The following is a 16,360-nucleotide window of genomic DNA, read 5'->3' on the forward strand; positions in this document are numbered from 1 at the left end:
GTAATAACAACAACAAAAAAATGGAGCTAAAGGAGAAGAGAAATATTCGGAGAAAAAAGTCTTTTTGCCAGAAATACATTTCAAATGTGCGAAATTATAAAGTCAGACATTCGCGAGAAACAAAAACTATGAAAATAGTGTTAATGGGAACCTATTTGAGCTGCGACTCCCCCAAAAGTCAGGTAGCAGGCGTGCATGGCACGGAGCTCGGAGCAGATTCAGCCTCTCTGCACACAAGAAGCAGACCGCATAGAGGAGACAGACTGAGCGACCCTCTGCTGCAGAAACACACGTCTCTATGCTCAGCGTTTGCCCCAGGGGTTACATCACACATGACAGTTACCCTATGACCTCATGACGGAGACTGCGAGGAATCAAACCTGCATTACAGACAGAACATACACACATTTAAATCAGTGGTTTGAGTCGTTTTGTTGTCTGGATGGAGGCTTATACATCAAACAACCACCCCGAGGTCGTGGCTGACCACGTTATTAAGTGCGTTACTCTCTTGGGTGGGCGTCCAGAGAGGACTCGTGTGCAAATTTATGACTTAATTTCTCAAAAATGTCTGGCCAATCTTTGAGTTTTTCCTCTGAATATTTCTTTCTCCTCCAGGTGTTTTGTTTTCTTTGTTACCATGGCCCGGATATGTCGTCGTATTTTTCTGCCCCTTTAACACCTGGTTACCGTCTGTGTGATGTTAGCAGTTCGTTAAGGCTACTGGGTTAGCTTTAGGAGGACGTCATGGTGTGGATTAAAACAATAACTCTCACGCTCTTCCCACTGGACTTAAGCCCCTCATGACCTATCCATCGCTCCCCATCTCCATCCAGAGTGCACTTTCTCGCTCTATATGCTAACTCACCTGACTCTGAATGTGCTGGACCACCAGCAGTGCAGATGCTCTGAGCATCCTGTATTGTTGCAAAGGGATTGACATTGAAATTAGTTGACAGCCTAACGCGTCTCATGAGAACCAGCTGAAACATGAGAGAACAGGATGCATCCAGGTTTTAAGAGCCACACTCGACTCTTCATCCTTTTTGTAAATTCATTGAAAGCTGTAATTGGGTAAAACCTTGTTGTCATGGTTCTGTTTGATTTGTAGCTCGGACAGCAGAATGCACTTGTTATCAGAAGAGGAATGTTCAAGGGCAAAGGAAACAAGGCATAAATCTGTGTTTCCTAAATCACAAAACTATAAAGCCATCAGAAATGAGAAATTCAGAGCCAAAGACTCGGGAGCACATTACTGCGATGTGAGACAGGTCAGCGGAGAAAGTACCGCCATGAATTAGCAGAGGACAGATTTTCCTTCCCGTGTTATGAAGGAAGACTGAACTTTGCAGAAAGTAATAAAAGTGCAAATAAGTGAACACAGGAAGGAGTGAGTCATTCTTTAAACCCGGCAGTGACTCATGAATGTTGCAGCGGCCAGACCTTCCTCTGCTGCGGCGGGAGGCCGGCTCGTAAAAAACATGTCGCCTGTGTTTTATGCTAAAAAAGACATTTACGTCGGTCGCAGCAATCAAGATAACAAAAACAACAGCTGACATTAAAGTTGTGGGTTTGACATTTAAGCCTCAGTTACACACACACACACACACACACACACACACACACACGTGCTAAGATAAAGGACTAAAAGCCTCCACACAAACACCTGCACTCCCTGTTCTCCTGCATCACTGAATCAATGCTTTTAATCAGGGAGTACTGAATAGGAACCAGCGTAATTATCTGTATGTGTGAGCCTTGACATGTTCAGTGCGCATCATTGCTTTTAATTATCAAACTACTTCTGTTAACAGAACTTTGCTTCACTTTCACTTTGACCGCGAACATGAAGTCATGATGAGCTCGTTATCCTCACAGCCATTAACAGCTCATCATAAAGGGGACGCCTTGATTCTGCAGGACTGTGACCTTACGAGTCCGCCGGGAGATATATTACAGCCGATGTCACGCTGACTGCAGATCACCATTCGTCACCTGGATGGGCGGAGCATCACGGTCTTTGGTCATCTCATTTAACCTTTGCTTTCAGGAGAGGGACGAGCTGATACCCCGACCTGTAGCATCCACACAACGAGAAGGCTGAAGGACTGCGCCATGACTGTGCAACTTTTAGCTAACGTAACACAGTACTCACAGCCACTGTCCACCTCCACCTCACCTAAAGTACCCGGGACTAAGAGTCTCAGGAGCTTCTTTTCAAAGCACTAAAAGGTTCCTGCAACTCATTGTGGTCCGTGTTTCCAACGAGGTCTAAATGTCAGGTAATAACAAGCAATTTAGTCTGCAGACGTGTGTAAGCCACACCTGTGCTCCACCAATCAGAGATGTTCAGTGTGCAAGGCCCATCCTGAAGTCCCTGGTCTTTGGTAAGTACTTCCCCCAGAGCAGGGACCTTTTTGGGGGTGAAATAAAGTTCATTTAGTTCCTGGTCCCTGCAGAGTCAAAGTCAAAGTAAACTATAGTTGCATAATAAAATGTCACGAAGGTAGACTTCCACAGACCAGGAGCAGCCACTGCAGAGGCTCCGTCTCCTCTGGGTTTGAGCCTGGATCTCACAGCGTCCAAGAGCATCTGCTGTGTTGACCTCGGCGCTCTGACTCGAGCATGTTGGTGCAACAACTCAGACAGGTACGATGGTGCCAGCCCGTTTAAAGTTTTAAAAACAAGTAATAAAATGTTTAACTGGATCCTGAACCTGACAGGAAGCCAGTGATGTGATCTCGTTGTCTCGTCCCAGTCAGAAGACGGGCAGCAGCATTTTCAACCAGCTGTGAGCGACGAAAGACGACTGAGCTACACCAGCTGTGGCAAACCGGAGGAAACAACCAGGCCAACCCAGCTCAGGGGGCCGATCCCCAAGCTCAGGTTGGGGGAGGTGATAGAGGGAGTGGCTCTGGTCACACCTGCAGCCCATCAGATAATTAGAGCCAGCACTTAGTCACCCAGTTTCCAGGCGGCGAGACACAGAAGGAAACGAAGGACAGGCTGACACGATGTTGTTTCTCACCACTGAGACGCTGGAGGACAAGAGACCGAAGAACCCACCGGCTCAGGAGAAGCAGTCTGATTCCACCTTCCACCAAGAGGTGATTAAACTCACCGCTCTCTCTGCTCTGCTCCCCAGACGGGAGGAATGTTCACTTGTAGTTTAAGCCACTCCCCTTTCCCCTGAATTCTTTAATTAAGCAAAGACACTTTCAGTAACTGTCTCTGAGTCTCTTGTTCTATGGTGAATCTTGCCTCAGTCCCCTGGGTTGCCACACATCGTACAAGGAAGCAAGAAGTCACAAACATGAATGACTCTGTTTAATGTGGAGGAGGTCTGTGACTTCCCCAGAAGTCTCAGCTGAAAGACGCCTTTCTTTATAACTGAACTAATCTAAAAAAGAAATGCTCGCGTTTCTCCAGAAGTCCCTGAGGAAAGTTACTGTGTTGGAAAAGCAGCTTATGAAACTGAAGTTTGTTTTCAAATTTCAGAGGTTGTTTGGCGATAATTTCAGCCTGTTAATCAGACTGAAATTTAATTTAGATTAACTTTATTCATTCAGGACGACATTCGTTCATATTGTTAGCCAGCAGCGGCTGTGAGGAGCTGTTATCTCACGTCTTCAATGCAAAAGGTCTGCGGAAGGGAAACATGTCTTCTCTTTGTCAGAGTTAGGTATCCGAATGTGGAAAACGGCTGCAGTTGTTGCAGATGTTCTCGGTGTCTTTGCGGTGCAGCTGCAAAATCATTTCATGTAGTTTGTGTCCCAGAAGAACGTCAGGCTGCAAACTGTGAAACTACAACAGAGAAAATGCATCCAAACCAGGAGAGCAGAGGATGGAACAGACCAGGAGACATTTTTGCGTTTGTGCTTTGGCAGAATTGCAGCTGAGCAAGGCCGAGGCTGCAGCTGCTCGCGTGCAATGCATCCTGGTACATGTAGGCACGAAACACACCAGTCAGTGTTGGGTGAGTGAGTCACAGACTTTGTTCTTATTCAGGACTATTAAAGAGACAACAGCCCTGCAAAACATCTCACTTCTGTGCTCTTGGCTTGTTTATCGATCGTCTTTCTTTCTGCTACGTTCACTGAAAACCAGATTTTCCTGCTGATACCAAAACAATGAATCAGAATCTGGATGCTCTCCAAGTCAGTGGGAACATTTGGCAAAGGAGAAAAGCCGAGTAAGCATCATAATGAATTCATCTACAGCAATTATTAATCGCTCATTATGAGGCAAAAGAAACTGTTCATCTCAGCAGAGCAGCAGATTGACTTAAAGAGGAGAAGTAGATGTCCCAGTATTTCATGTTATAAAATATCAGGTCATATTTTTATGCACTTTCCTGTATTCTAACATCCGAGTCCCGCTGCACACTGTGGTTTATTAGTGGACGACTGTTAATTGACTCTGATCTCTGATTAATGGAAGCTGCCATCTCAATATATTCTCTATCATGCACATTTCCACTTTCTAATTTCATACTCACCACTCTGCTGCTCTCAGAGTCGCTTATTATCAACAGAAAGAACTTTTCTATATACAAATTACTTTTTCTACTTTATGTCAACACTTCCTGAAAAGATGTTTCACATTAAAAGTTTCCCTGCAGGAACTCCGTAAGCATAACTCCTTGTTTCAGCTTTTATTGTGAAAAATCTGCAATTTAAACGTTGAAGCCATAAAGAGCCATAGGAATATAATTTATATATACACCAATCAGCCATCACATTATGACAACCTGCCTAATATCGTGTAGGTCCTCTTTTGCCACCAACAGCCCTGACCCGTCGAGGCACTGACTCCAGCAGACCTCTGAAGGTGTGCTGAGGTATCTGGCACCAAGACGTGAGCAGCAGATCCTTTAAGTCCTGTAAGCTGCGAGGTGGGGCCTCCGTGGATCGGACTTGTTTGTTCAGCACATCCCACAGACGCTCCACTGGATTGAGATCTGGGGAATCTGGAGGCCGAGTCAACACCTTCAACTCGTCGTTCCTCAAACCGTTCCTGAACCATGTCTGCAGTGAGACAGGGCGCATCATCCTGCTGAGAGAGGCCACTGCCATCAGGGAATACTGTTTCCATGACGGGGTGGACTCGGTCTGTAACAATGTTCAGGTAGGTGGTGCGTGTCAAAGTAACATCCACATGAACATTGGCCAAAGCATCACACTGCCTCTGCCGGCTCGCCTTCTTCCCATAGTGCATCCTGGTGCCATGTCACACGGACCAGCCTTCGGCCGCCACGTGCATCGATGAGCCTTAGTCGCCCATGACCCTGTCGCCGGTTCACCTGTCCCTGCAGAACGTGCCCACCCCACAAGAGCTGCAGTCTTGGAGACGCTCTGACAGAGTCGTCTAACCATCACAGCTTGACCCTCCTCAAAGTCGCTCACATTCTTACGTTCGCCCATTTTTCCTGCTTCCAACATCAACTTCAAGGACAGAATGTTCACTTGCTGCCTCACACATCCCCCCCCACTGACAGGTGCCATTGTAACGAGTTAATCAAAGTTACTGACTTCACCTGTCAGTGTCATGATGTTATGGCTGATCGGTGTAAATAACCATAAATATAATAATCCAAAATGAAGGATGAAGTTTAACAGGATCCTAAAAAGTTAAATAAGTAAAGGTTCACGTCTGTGATCATATAAATGCTTCACGATGCTTTTCATGGCTGTTATCAGCTCAGTCATCCCTGAACTACTCAATACAAGTCTGCTCTCTTTAAATAACATGGCTGTTAGCAGAAGCAGCACTCGATGTTAACAACAACAACAACCTGCGACAAAGTTTCTCTCTTTCCCTCGTTTGCACCGAGAGCTGATAAAGATGACAAATGTGACTCGGCAGCACTCAGCTCGCTCTGCTCTCATTACGCTCTCATTCCTATGACTTATTCATGACAGCAGACGGAGAGGGGAAGCGCTGACAGCACAGCGAGCGGCTGCGCTCTGCACTTCTGTTCCGCCGCGTTCCCCCGTACAGCCGGCTAAACGCCAGCTAAACGCCGGCGCTCCCAAATGAGATACACATCTGTTGTGACACAAAAAGCTTTCAGCTCCCCGCGACCCGCAAGGTCAGAGCAAGGACGGAGGAGGATGCACAGGGAGGGAGGAGGATGCAAAGGGAGGGAGGAGGATGCACAGAGAGGGAGAAGGTTGCACAGGGAGGGAGGAGGATGCAAAGGGAGAGAGGAGGATGCAAAGGGAGGGAGGAGGATGCAAGGGGAAGGAGGAGGATGCACAGAGAGGGAGAAGGTTGCACAGGGAGGGAGGAGGATGCAAAGGGAGAGAGGAGGATGCAAAGGGAGGGAGGAGGATGCACAGAGAGGGAGGAGGATGCAAGGGGAGGGAGGAGGATGCACAGAGAGGGAGGAGGATGCACAGAGAGGGAAGAGGATGCACAGAGAGGGAGGAGGATGCACAGGGAGGGAGGAGGATGCAAGGGGAGGGAGGAGTATGCAAGGGGAGGGAGGAGGATGCACAGAGAGGGAGAAGGTTGCACAGGGAGGGATGAGGATGCACAGAGAGGGAGGAGGATGAATGGGGAGGGAGGAGAATGCAAGGGGAGGGAGGAGGTTGCACAGGGAGGGAGGAGGATGCAAAGAGAGGGAGGAGGATGAATGGGGAGGTAAGAGGATGCACAGGGAGGGATGAGGATACACAGAGAGGGAGGAGGATGCAAGGGGAGGGAGGAGGATGCACAGAGAGGGAGGAGGATGCAAGGGGAGGGAGGAGGATGCACAGGGAGGGAGGAGGGTTGGAATCAAAACAGTTTAAATCTAGTGGAGGAGCAGATAGGTCGGGATCAGAGGTCAGACTCTTGGTGAACTGATTAAACTTATTTACTTGTAGATGTGGGCTCTTCTTGTGGCCTTTGTATGCATCTTTAAAATGCAGCGGGTCACCGTCAAATCAAACCATCATGTGTTTTTCTTCATGGTAAGACGTCATTTTTAAGGATGCAAAAACCAGAAAAGCACGTTAGCACAAACTCAGTCTCACCTCCTGGCGTCGTCGTCCACTCCTCTCGTCCTGTGCGTGCGGACCCACTGCTCCAGCTGCTGCATGGAGTTGGTCCTGGACAGGCCCCTCTCCGGCTCCTGGACTGGAACTGGGGACTTTACTGGACCCCCGGCCAGGGTAGCATCTACCTCTGCTGGGCTGCAGTCTGCAGTCAGCTCCCCCGCTGTTGACCCCGAGCCGTTGACCTGCACAGGTTTCTGGGCGTTGATGCTGGCCTGTCGGGATGCAGACACCGCAGCTGCGATGGCGGCGGCCTGAGCCGGCTGCAGCTTGATGCTGCTGATTTTGGTCAGAGGCCGCTCTGCACTCGGGTCTCTCTGGAAGCCGTATTTATCCCCGCGGACTGTCGCGTACTTCTCTGCGTCTCTGAGCATAGCGTATTTATCCCCTTCGCGTAGCGTGGCGTACTTCTTCACCTCCCTCACAGTGCCGTATTTATCCACAACTTGTATGGTTCCATATTTACTGTCTGCTTTCATCGTGCTGTATCTCTCTGTCTCCTTTAACGACAGCTGTCTCTTCACCTCCTTATGAGGAGCGGGTTTCTGTACGTCTTTCTGGAGCAGGTGCCTGTCTCCTACTTTCTGCAGTGCATATTTTTCTCCATCCTTCGTCAGCAGGTACTTCTCTCCATCTTTAGACGGAGCGTATCTCTCCTCTGGCGACGTCACTGTGTACTTCTCGTCCACTTTCTGCACAGCGTACTTCTCCAGCTCCCTGTGAATGGCGCACACCTCCCCGTCTTTATGCAGGTAGGTCTTCTCCCCGTCTTTCCGCAGCAGGTACTTCTCTCCGTCCTTGTGGAGGAGGTACCTCTCTCCGTCCTTCTGAAGCGTGTAGCTCACCCCGTCTTTCTTCAGGGAGTACCTCTCCCCGTCTCTCTGTAAGGTGTAGTACTCTCGCTCCCGCTGGCCGTTGTGTTTCTCTGCTTCTTTTCGTTTGTCGTCGACTCGAGACAGGGAGTGTTGTCGTATGGGCTCGCGGTTGCGTTCGTTGTTCTGGATCTCGGGCCGGGTCAGGACTCTGTGGTTCAGTAAGTTGTTTAACTCCTGAGGCGTCCGCTGGTCCACTTTCAACTTGTCCATTCTGGGATGAAAGAAAGAGAGAAATGTTATCGAGTTTTCTGAGCGTTTTCTAACAGAGTTTTCAAAGCTAACTTAAAGTGTCAGAAGTCGTGTGTTTGTTCTCTCTGTCTGCTCCTCTGGCCTCCACTTCTTAGAAGTTTCTGATCTCTGTCTGAATCCCCTGAGGGTGCAGGACTTACGGCTGTCTGGGCCAACTGTGTGTTGGGTTAACAAGCATGAAGTATTATAGGTGTGGGAGAGCGATGGATAAAACTGTATTTGGGACTTTGTCGTGTCGAGGGGAGCAAAAGTATGTTTCCTAACTTTCAAACTTTGAGTTGCTGCGATCTGGAAATGATACAACGCAGACGCAGGCACACCTGTTCCCGTCCTGATTGAGTCTTATCAATCACTTTATTGACCACCTATTCATGTGTTCATTTAGTAACAGTTTCACCTCCTCATGGGTCCAAACTAAGAAAACTCTGGTCTTACTTTTCGTCTTTGCTGTTCTGCATTTGTTATATTTTCTGCAACTCAACAACTCGCCGCGGAGCCGACAGTCTGCTTCCTGTTTATGCTGGTACGAGCATGCTCAGTGTACGTGAGAGGTCATGTGATGTGCATTTCAGTCTTATACAGACACAGATTAGGGGTGCTGGTGGTGCGACAGCGCCCCCTATTGACCGGGATTGTCCCAGTTTAAAGCTTGTTGTCCAGAGTCCGAGCAAGTATTTGTAACAGCGATGCACGATATTGGATTTTTTGCTGATATCCAATATGCTGATATTTTCCAACCCTTTTTGCCAATCGCCGATTTCCATACCGATATATTAGGCACGTTTTTACACCTCACCGTAGAGAACATCAAGTCTCCCTGTAGTGGAGTTGATATCATGCCTACTCTTATTGTAGTGGCCAAAAACTGCCACACCGCAGACATCTCGCACCCTTTGTCACGCTTGACAGAAGAGACGTTGTACAAAAGGTCAGGTTTCTGAGCGCACCTGAATGCAGCATCCCCCCGAAAAACGGCAGTGAGGGAGACATGCCCGGACTTGTTTCCTGCACCTACTACGGAGACATCAGTGATCGACGACGGACTATTTTTATCGTGTGTGTCCATGAATATGTGAGTTAGTTTTGCTCTGATGTTTATGTTACTCTCTGTTAGCGTCGGCTTTGGCCGTGAGTGTATTGGCCATGAAAATGTGAGCTAACTGTAAAAGTTGTGAAAGTTGTTTAACTTCTGTTCATCGGCTCGAGTTTCTGTGACTTTTTAGTCTTTATTTGTGTGTTGTTGAGAACTTTGCGCAGGCAGTTCGCGCACACTTGCGCCGAGTCAATGTCGTAGCATTACATCTAGTTTTTTCAGGGAATCATCGAGCATTTAGGCAGAATTAAAGCGCTGTTTTATAGGCAGAAAATATTGGCAGAAAAATTACTTTTCTGTTGATGTCAATTTGTCATTTTCAAGCCATAATCTGCAGATACCGATAACGTGCCGATAATATCGTGCATACCTAATTTGTAAAACACTAAAATGTGGCCTTTATTTGTGTTTAACGAGGGTCGATCACTTTATAAGAGATGGTTCTATTGGTCAATAAATTAAATCTGCTGTGAATGTTTGGAGCTCCACACAACTGAAATCTCAGAGCCTGAATTTCAGAAACTTTCCTCACCCGCCCGACTGTTCTCAGCTTCAGACATGGTTCATAATTAGCTTTTGGTTAATAAAAATACATAAAAAATCGACAGTGGCAGGTGATCTGAAATTTTAACCTGCCACAGCCATCATGCTCCCTGCAATTGGCAGCTGGCAGGTGCTAATTTCACTCCCTGCATGACAACCAGCTCGACTTCTCCACATGTCTCAGAGGAGGAGATCTCAACACGAGGAAACTCTAAACTCCACACTTTCAGACACATTTAGAAAGACTCCAGAGATATGATAAAACGCTTCATGAATATTACAGCACTGGAGAATACGTGGTTCCAACATGGTGACTGTGTCTCTCTGATTTCTTCTTACAACCCTGTGACGTGTGCGTGGGCGAGTTTCTGCGGAGCGTACCGACCTTCTGACCGGCTCGCTGTGCACGAGAGCTGCATCCGTCATGACTTTCATCCACGACTCCATCTCTTTGGCTGTGTCGGTGCAGAAGTAGTACGTCCGCATGTTGGGGTGAGTGGCCTGGCGGTGGAGGGAGGGAGAGAGGAGGGAGCAGGAGGAGAGGGAGGGAGAGAGGAGGGAGGAGGGAGCAGGAGGAGAGGGAGGGAGAGAGGAGGAGGTAAAAGAGCAGAGTGAGAAACAGCTCTGGATGTGACCTTGAGATAACGGCAGGAAGTCTTTACATCATTCCTGTTGGCAGAGTGTTTGTGTACAGTGTGTGTGTGTGTGTGTGTGTGTGTGTGCGTGTGCGTGTGTCTGCCTCTCCATGTGTGTTTGTGTGAAAACAGATAAGTGTGAAAGTCTTCAAGGTTCCTCTCTGTGTGTCTTGGCAGGTAGAGATGCATAAATAAGACTGACACTGGGCTGCCCGACTGACAACTTCCTGTGTGTGTGTGTGTGTGTGTGTGTGTGTGTGTGTGTGTGTGTGTGTGTGTGTGTATGTGTATTGGTGAGGCTCTGTACGCTGTAATTAGCTCTGGTCATCAGGACCTTACTCTACAGTCTTTCAGGAGAGATTCCCTGACAGATGTTCAGCTCACTCAGATTAATGGAACATTTTTTGCGAGATGAGAAGACTGAAATAAATGTAATTTACATAGCAGGAGTAATAATGAGGTTAGCCTAGCTTAGCATAAAGTCAGGACCCTGAAGCTACAAGCTACGAGCTACGAGCTACGAGCTACGAGCTACCAGTTACAAGCACGAATTTTGACTGTTTGTTCACGCCTCAGCTAACCAGCCAATCAGCTTGCCTCCACTGAGCATCCAATCAGAGGAAGCTAAACTGTCCAATCAGGTCACAGATGATTCTAGCGTGCACATTCTGCCTGGACAGAAGTGCTCCTGTGAGCACAAAATATTTCACCTGAAAAACTTCTTTACAAATTCACAAACTTGAATGTGTGAGGACACATTTTTTAAGCATTCACTAATTTAAATACGTGCATGCAATTTTTTTCACATGCACACAAAACGTGAAATACAACGACTGTGAAATTATTTGTGAACATTATTTTGTGACCTCGTCCAAAGTTAAAAACACGCCTGACTTACATCTGCCTCTCTTCTTTGACTCATACATGTCAGAAATAAGAAGTTTGTGGTTTCACGGTGATTTTTTAAATTAAATATAATAAATATGTTCCTGATCATGTGCATACCATCCCATAGTCAGGATATAAAACTGTAACGTTCTACCTCTGAGAGCTTCAGCTACCTGTGTTTTAATGAGTTCTTACTTAAGACAAAAATCATAAATGTCATCACATCGTCGTGTAAAAACAGCTGACGCCACTTTTATTTTGTAAACAACTCTTGTATTTTACCTTGAAAGCGTACTTCCTGCTGATGTGGTCGTCCACTGACAGCATGGAGATGTGGAAGCTGGGCAGCAGGATGCTCCCCAGGATGCTGTCCTCTTTCTCATCTGCACCAACAGAGGCAGACAAGAGTCGCATGTTAACATATCAGAGAGGGACGTCTGCATTCAAAGCCACATCTGTAAACACAGTCTGGGTCCGTCAGCGGGCTCAGCATCAATGAAGCCCCAGACACGAACAGACATCAAAGAGCTGGGAATGGTGGAGGCCGACTGGTGACGCACCGCCTGTTAGATAGGACCAAGAGATGCACTGAAGTCCGTCAGAGGCTGAGGGACACTAGAGGACCTAAATTTGTGGATACGTTTGTGCTCGTGCTCTGCTGGCTGTTCAACATGTTCAAACTCCGTCCTCCTCTGGATTGTCATTGACCTCCCCGTCTGGAGGGCTGATGATGATGTTCCTGAACGTAACTGTTCACACGGATCTTTGTCTTTTGTTTAAATGATGCTTCACATGAGGTTCTTTACTGCTCCTTGGGAAGTGATGCAAGTGATTTAGACTGCCGGGGGGATCTGACACACCAAGCTTCTCTCTCTCTCTCTCTCTGACTCTCTGACTCTCTCTCTCTCTTCCTCTCTCTCTGACTCTCTGTCTCTCTCTCTCTCTCTCTGTCATATTAATGCAGCTCATTAACTCTGTATCTTCTGGTCCCGTTAACATTACTAACCACATATCTTCCCGGGAGTTCTTGTGCTCCCTTGTCTTGAAGGTTCCTGAGGATCGTTGCTGCAGACCACCTGCTGCTGTGGACCTGCTCGACTGCAACACCTACTAACATCAGCCTTCCCCATAGTATCATTATTGTTGCTGCTAATGCTAATAGTAGACCTGTTGACTTCAACTGTTACGATTACGATTACCTCAGCCTTTATCATTACTCTGCTTCTCTTGCTAATTTATTTATTTATTTATTTATTTAGCCAATCTTCACCCTAGTCTACCATTATTATTGGCATTGTAGCCATAAGTATGTGTCTGTTGTTGTTCATGTAACAAGGACATATGTTGTTGTGGTAACAAGGACATATGTTGTTGTTGCTCTCTTTGCCTGTCTCTATCCTGCATCTCCTTCTATCCCATGTTCGGCCCATCCAGTCGAGGCAGATGGCTGTTCAACATGAGTCTGGTTCTGCTCGAGGTTTCTGCCTGTTAAAAGGAAGTTTTTCCTTGCCAATGTGCCGAATTGCTAATTGCTACTCATGGTGGATTGATGTTGGGCCTCTCTTTAAATAACTTAACAAAGAGTCGGTCTAGACCTGCTCTTTCTGTAAAGTGTCTCGAGATAACCCTGGTTATGATTTGGCGCTATACAAATAAAATTTGATTGATTGATTTGAAAGAAGCGAGCATGTGAGAAAACATCCGATGGTTTCATTTACCTCAGTGAAGTTCTCCATACCTACTGCTTTTTGGATAACCCTCTTCTGCTGAATTTATGTGACGTTAGCATTTTCTTTGCAGAGTAAGAAATCACAAGCGAGACCAGAAAACAATCTCATCACCTCGAGGCTCTGTGCATTTTGTTTTGCTGCCTCTCTGTATGTTAGGAAGAGGTGTTCTGTTTTAAAGATTTGGTGGAAGATGCTCCAAAGCTCTCAGGGGGTCAAATTAAACATTGTTAAGTAAGTAAAACCTCCTCCTCCAACATACACCCTTCATGGTCTGTAAATTTGTCCTAATGATCAAACAAGTTTGGGCCATCTTGCCTTTGACTTTTATCTCACAAACACACACAAACAACTGCCCTCTGCTTTTGTGTCGAACATTTCAGAAGCAAATCAGCTGCAAAACACAAAAGATGTGAGACGCAGCCGTGAACGAGTCAAAGTCGCCTGGTTGAGCTGTGTTGAGCTGAAGAGCACATGTTCACGCCCCACTTGCTGTATTTTAGGAGGTGTTTGAGCAGTCAAAGTTCTTAAGATAGACATTAAAGTTAAAGCTTCTACAGGGGGCAAAAATACAGACTACAGAGTCGTCCTGACGATCTGGAACTTGTTGTCCTTCCTGCCTCTGACTTTACGAACGTGGAGCTTTATATAGACACCGGTGAGATGAACGAGTAACAGATGACGATGAAACAAAACCTTCAGATGCTTATCAGCGCACGGCAGACAGAGACAGAGAGAGAAAAGATGTTTGGACATCCTCACAAGCTCGCTTGCTTTTCGTGCGTGTTCATCGTGCTCTCCTCCCTCTGAGCGATAAACAGAATCAGCTTTCTGTCTCTTTGGGTGTCTCATACTTCAGAAGCGAATCAGCTGCAAAGCACCAAAGACGTGAAACGCAGCATGAATGCATTCAAGTCAAGTTCAAGTTCATATTTATTGATGCCACTTTTAAAGCACACCAGTCTGAGCTGCGTCATGTTGGGAAGGTATTGACTGCATGCTTCTTCTGGCTCACTGTGCTCTGTATGAGCGATGCTCTGATAGAAGCTTCCAGACCACAGACTAAAGGCAGCGGTGCAGCAGGAACACGTGTGGTGCACCAGCTGCAGTAAAAACCTACAGCGCCTGGAGCCAGCGCTGCTGTTTGCTTTATCCGAGCCCGCACAGCGAGCCCTGCAGCTCCTCCGGCCTCGTCCCTGCTACTGAATTATTGAGGCACAGAGCACAGTCAGAAGACGAGCGAGAGGGAGAGGTGCGAGGCGGAGCGAGGCTGTTGGTATACACTGCAGCATGAGTGGGTGTTTTCTTTGAAGAACAGCTGACATTTGAAAACTGTTCAGCAGGTTCACTGAGGTTTGACGAGGCAGCAGAAATGTTTCTTTGGTCCATTTCCTGACCACAAACGCTGACAGATCCTGCAGCTGTGCACACTGAGATTAAGATGATGATAATTCTGGTTTATAACCACATGTTCAAGTATCTATTTTGTATTTTCAGGCATCTATAGAGGCTCCATCTATATTTTTTTCCCATGTGGTGCATGCAACTTAATGTGTGCAGACAAACTGTTTGATCCTTGTCTTGTTCACATGACTTATTCCAAGATAATAACTTGCACCTACAAGGTGGACATATTATTGTACAACATAATAATTTGAGCCTAAAAGTTTGGGGTGAAATAAATGACACCAACAAGTCCTCCAACACGTGACCACAAAGGTTTTTTGTTCCTCTAACACGACCCACAGGAGCTAACAGGACATAAGTGACTCCTGTGATGGCAGCAACTCGTCCTTGTACACTAAAAAAACGGAGACATTTTAAAGTGCTTCATTTATATTTTATTTATTTTTAATCTGTGAGACAGATGGGAAACAAGGTGTTGCCAACTGGGAAAGTTTTCTTGGATAATTTCTCAAAGTTACTTTTTTCCATCCGTGAAAAGAAATAAAAAAATGTTTGCCAGGAAATAAAAGTTCAATTTTCACAGAAGCACAAAAAGTAAACTTTGGAGGAGCAAAAAATAAAAACATTAATTTTCAGGCTCATTTTGAAAATGTGTTGTTGTAACACTCATTTCTCGATCACAAGCTTTTCTCCCTCCCTGACCGCTCAGAGCTTCCTTGTGTAACCGGGCAGTGAATAAATCCAGATGTTTTTTTCCACTAAGGGTTGTTACAGTCCCAGAATGTCTTTAAAGTTGAATGTACATGTTCTTTGATGTTTTCTAACACATGTGATATTAAGTTACTGAAGTGTGAATTAGACTGTAAGTGGGCCGCGACAGGCAGATGCAGACTTTGGTCACAAGGTGGCAGCATTGAGTATAACAGTGCTGCTCCGCCTGTTTACGGCACAAACAACCTGGAGATTTACAGAGTGGACGGTGCTGTTAACCGAGCGTACAGTAGTTACAAGCAGGAAGTAAATACACACATCTTGTTAAATATTACTGCACGAATATGTTAGATGTGATCTGTCAATATGTTTGGGTACTACTGGTGATTTTGGGCGGCAGCCGGCGAGTACTGTGTTCCCATTTGCACGCTAATGTTAGCTAGCATCAAGCAGCACACGATGCACTTTGTAAATGGTGAAAGAGTTCATGTTTACATTTGTTTGTTCTTCGTTTGAAGGCAGAGACGGTGAACATACGATGTCATCCTCGTGGGGCTAATTAAAACATGTTTGAATGTCAGTGTGCACACCTGTTTTATATTCACACATTTGTTTGGTGGGTTTAGTTCTTGTTAAAAATGGATTTAACAGGTTTTATTTTCTGTTCTCTATTGACAGCCCACGGCTGTAGTTTTAGTATTTAGCTGTTTTTAAAATTGTTTTTATTTTAAGCAATTTTGTGTAAAAGCTAAAGGAGACTTTAAAAGCACATTAAACTAAAGGCCAGTTCAGATCGATGATTCACAACGAGACGGGACGCAGCTGCTTAAAGAATCCTCTGACATCTGATCGTAAACGTTCTAAAACTGTGCCGTTCACATCAAAGCAACGCAACGGAACACAGCTGACCGTCTCCATAGCAACGACGCACTGACATACCCCACTACTTCTGCGTTATATAACGTTAATATTAGGCCCAGGTTACAGGACTTAACCAGCTGGATTTCTGTTGACGTTATAAAAAGAAGTGGATGACAGCGACAGTGACGTGCTTACAGTGTTCGCTGTAACACTGATTAATAAACAGTGAATACAGACAGTTTGGAAAGAGAGGATCTGGAGCCGTCTTTGGCTGCTGCAGCGCCAAAGACAGGGTGCCTACGCCAATTTATGCTGTTTCCTGATTGGCTGA

The 16,360-nt window shown here is 46.2% G+C and overlaps 1 protein-coding gene across 1 annotated transcript in view; it reads right to left on the reverse strand.

The window, feature by feature from the left end:
• The window catches only part of LOC138599679 (pleckstrin homology domain-containing family A member 5-like), a 241,962-nt gene that overhangs the window by 42,798 nt on the left and 182,804 nt on the right, over positions 1-16,360 (reverse strand). The window contains exons 9-11 of the mRNA XM_069671435.1: positions 11,606-11,706; positions 10,186-10,301; positions 7,020-8,126 (exon numbers count right to left, since the gene is read on the reverse strand). Coding sequence (XP_069527536.1) covers positions 7,020-8,126; positions 10,186-10,301; positions 11,606-11,706 — 1,324 coding nt within the window. The remainder of the gene's footprint in view (positions 1-7,019; positions 8,127-10,185; positions 10,302-11,605; positions 11,707-16,360) is intronic.

The sequence above is a fragment of the Semicossyphus pulcher genome, unplaced genomic scaffold, assembly GCF_022749685.1.
Source record: "Semicossyphus pulcher isolate SPU_LCO1_2020_fin unplaced genomic scaffold, fSemPul1.0.p SCAF_20, whole genome shotgun sequence".
Taxonomy (NCBI): Eukaryota; Metazoa; Chordata; class Actinopteri; order Labriformes; family Labridae; genus Semicossyphus; species Semicossyphus pulcher.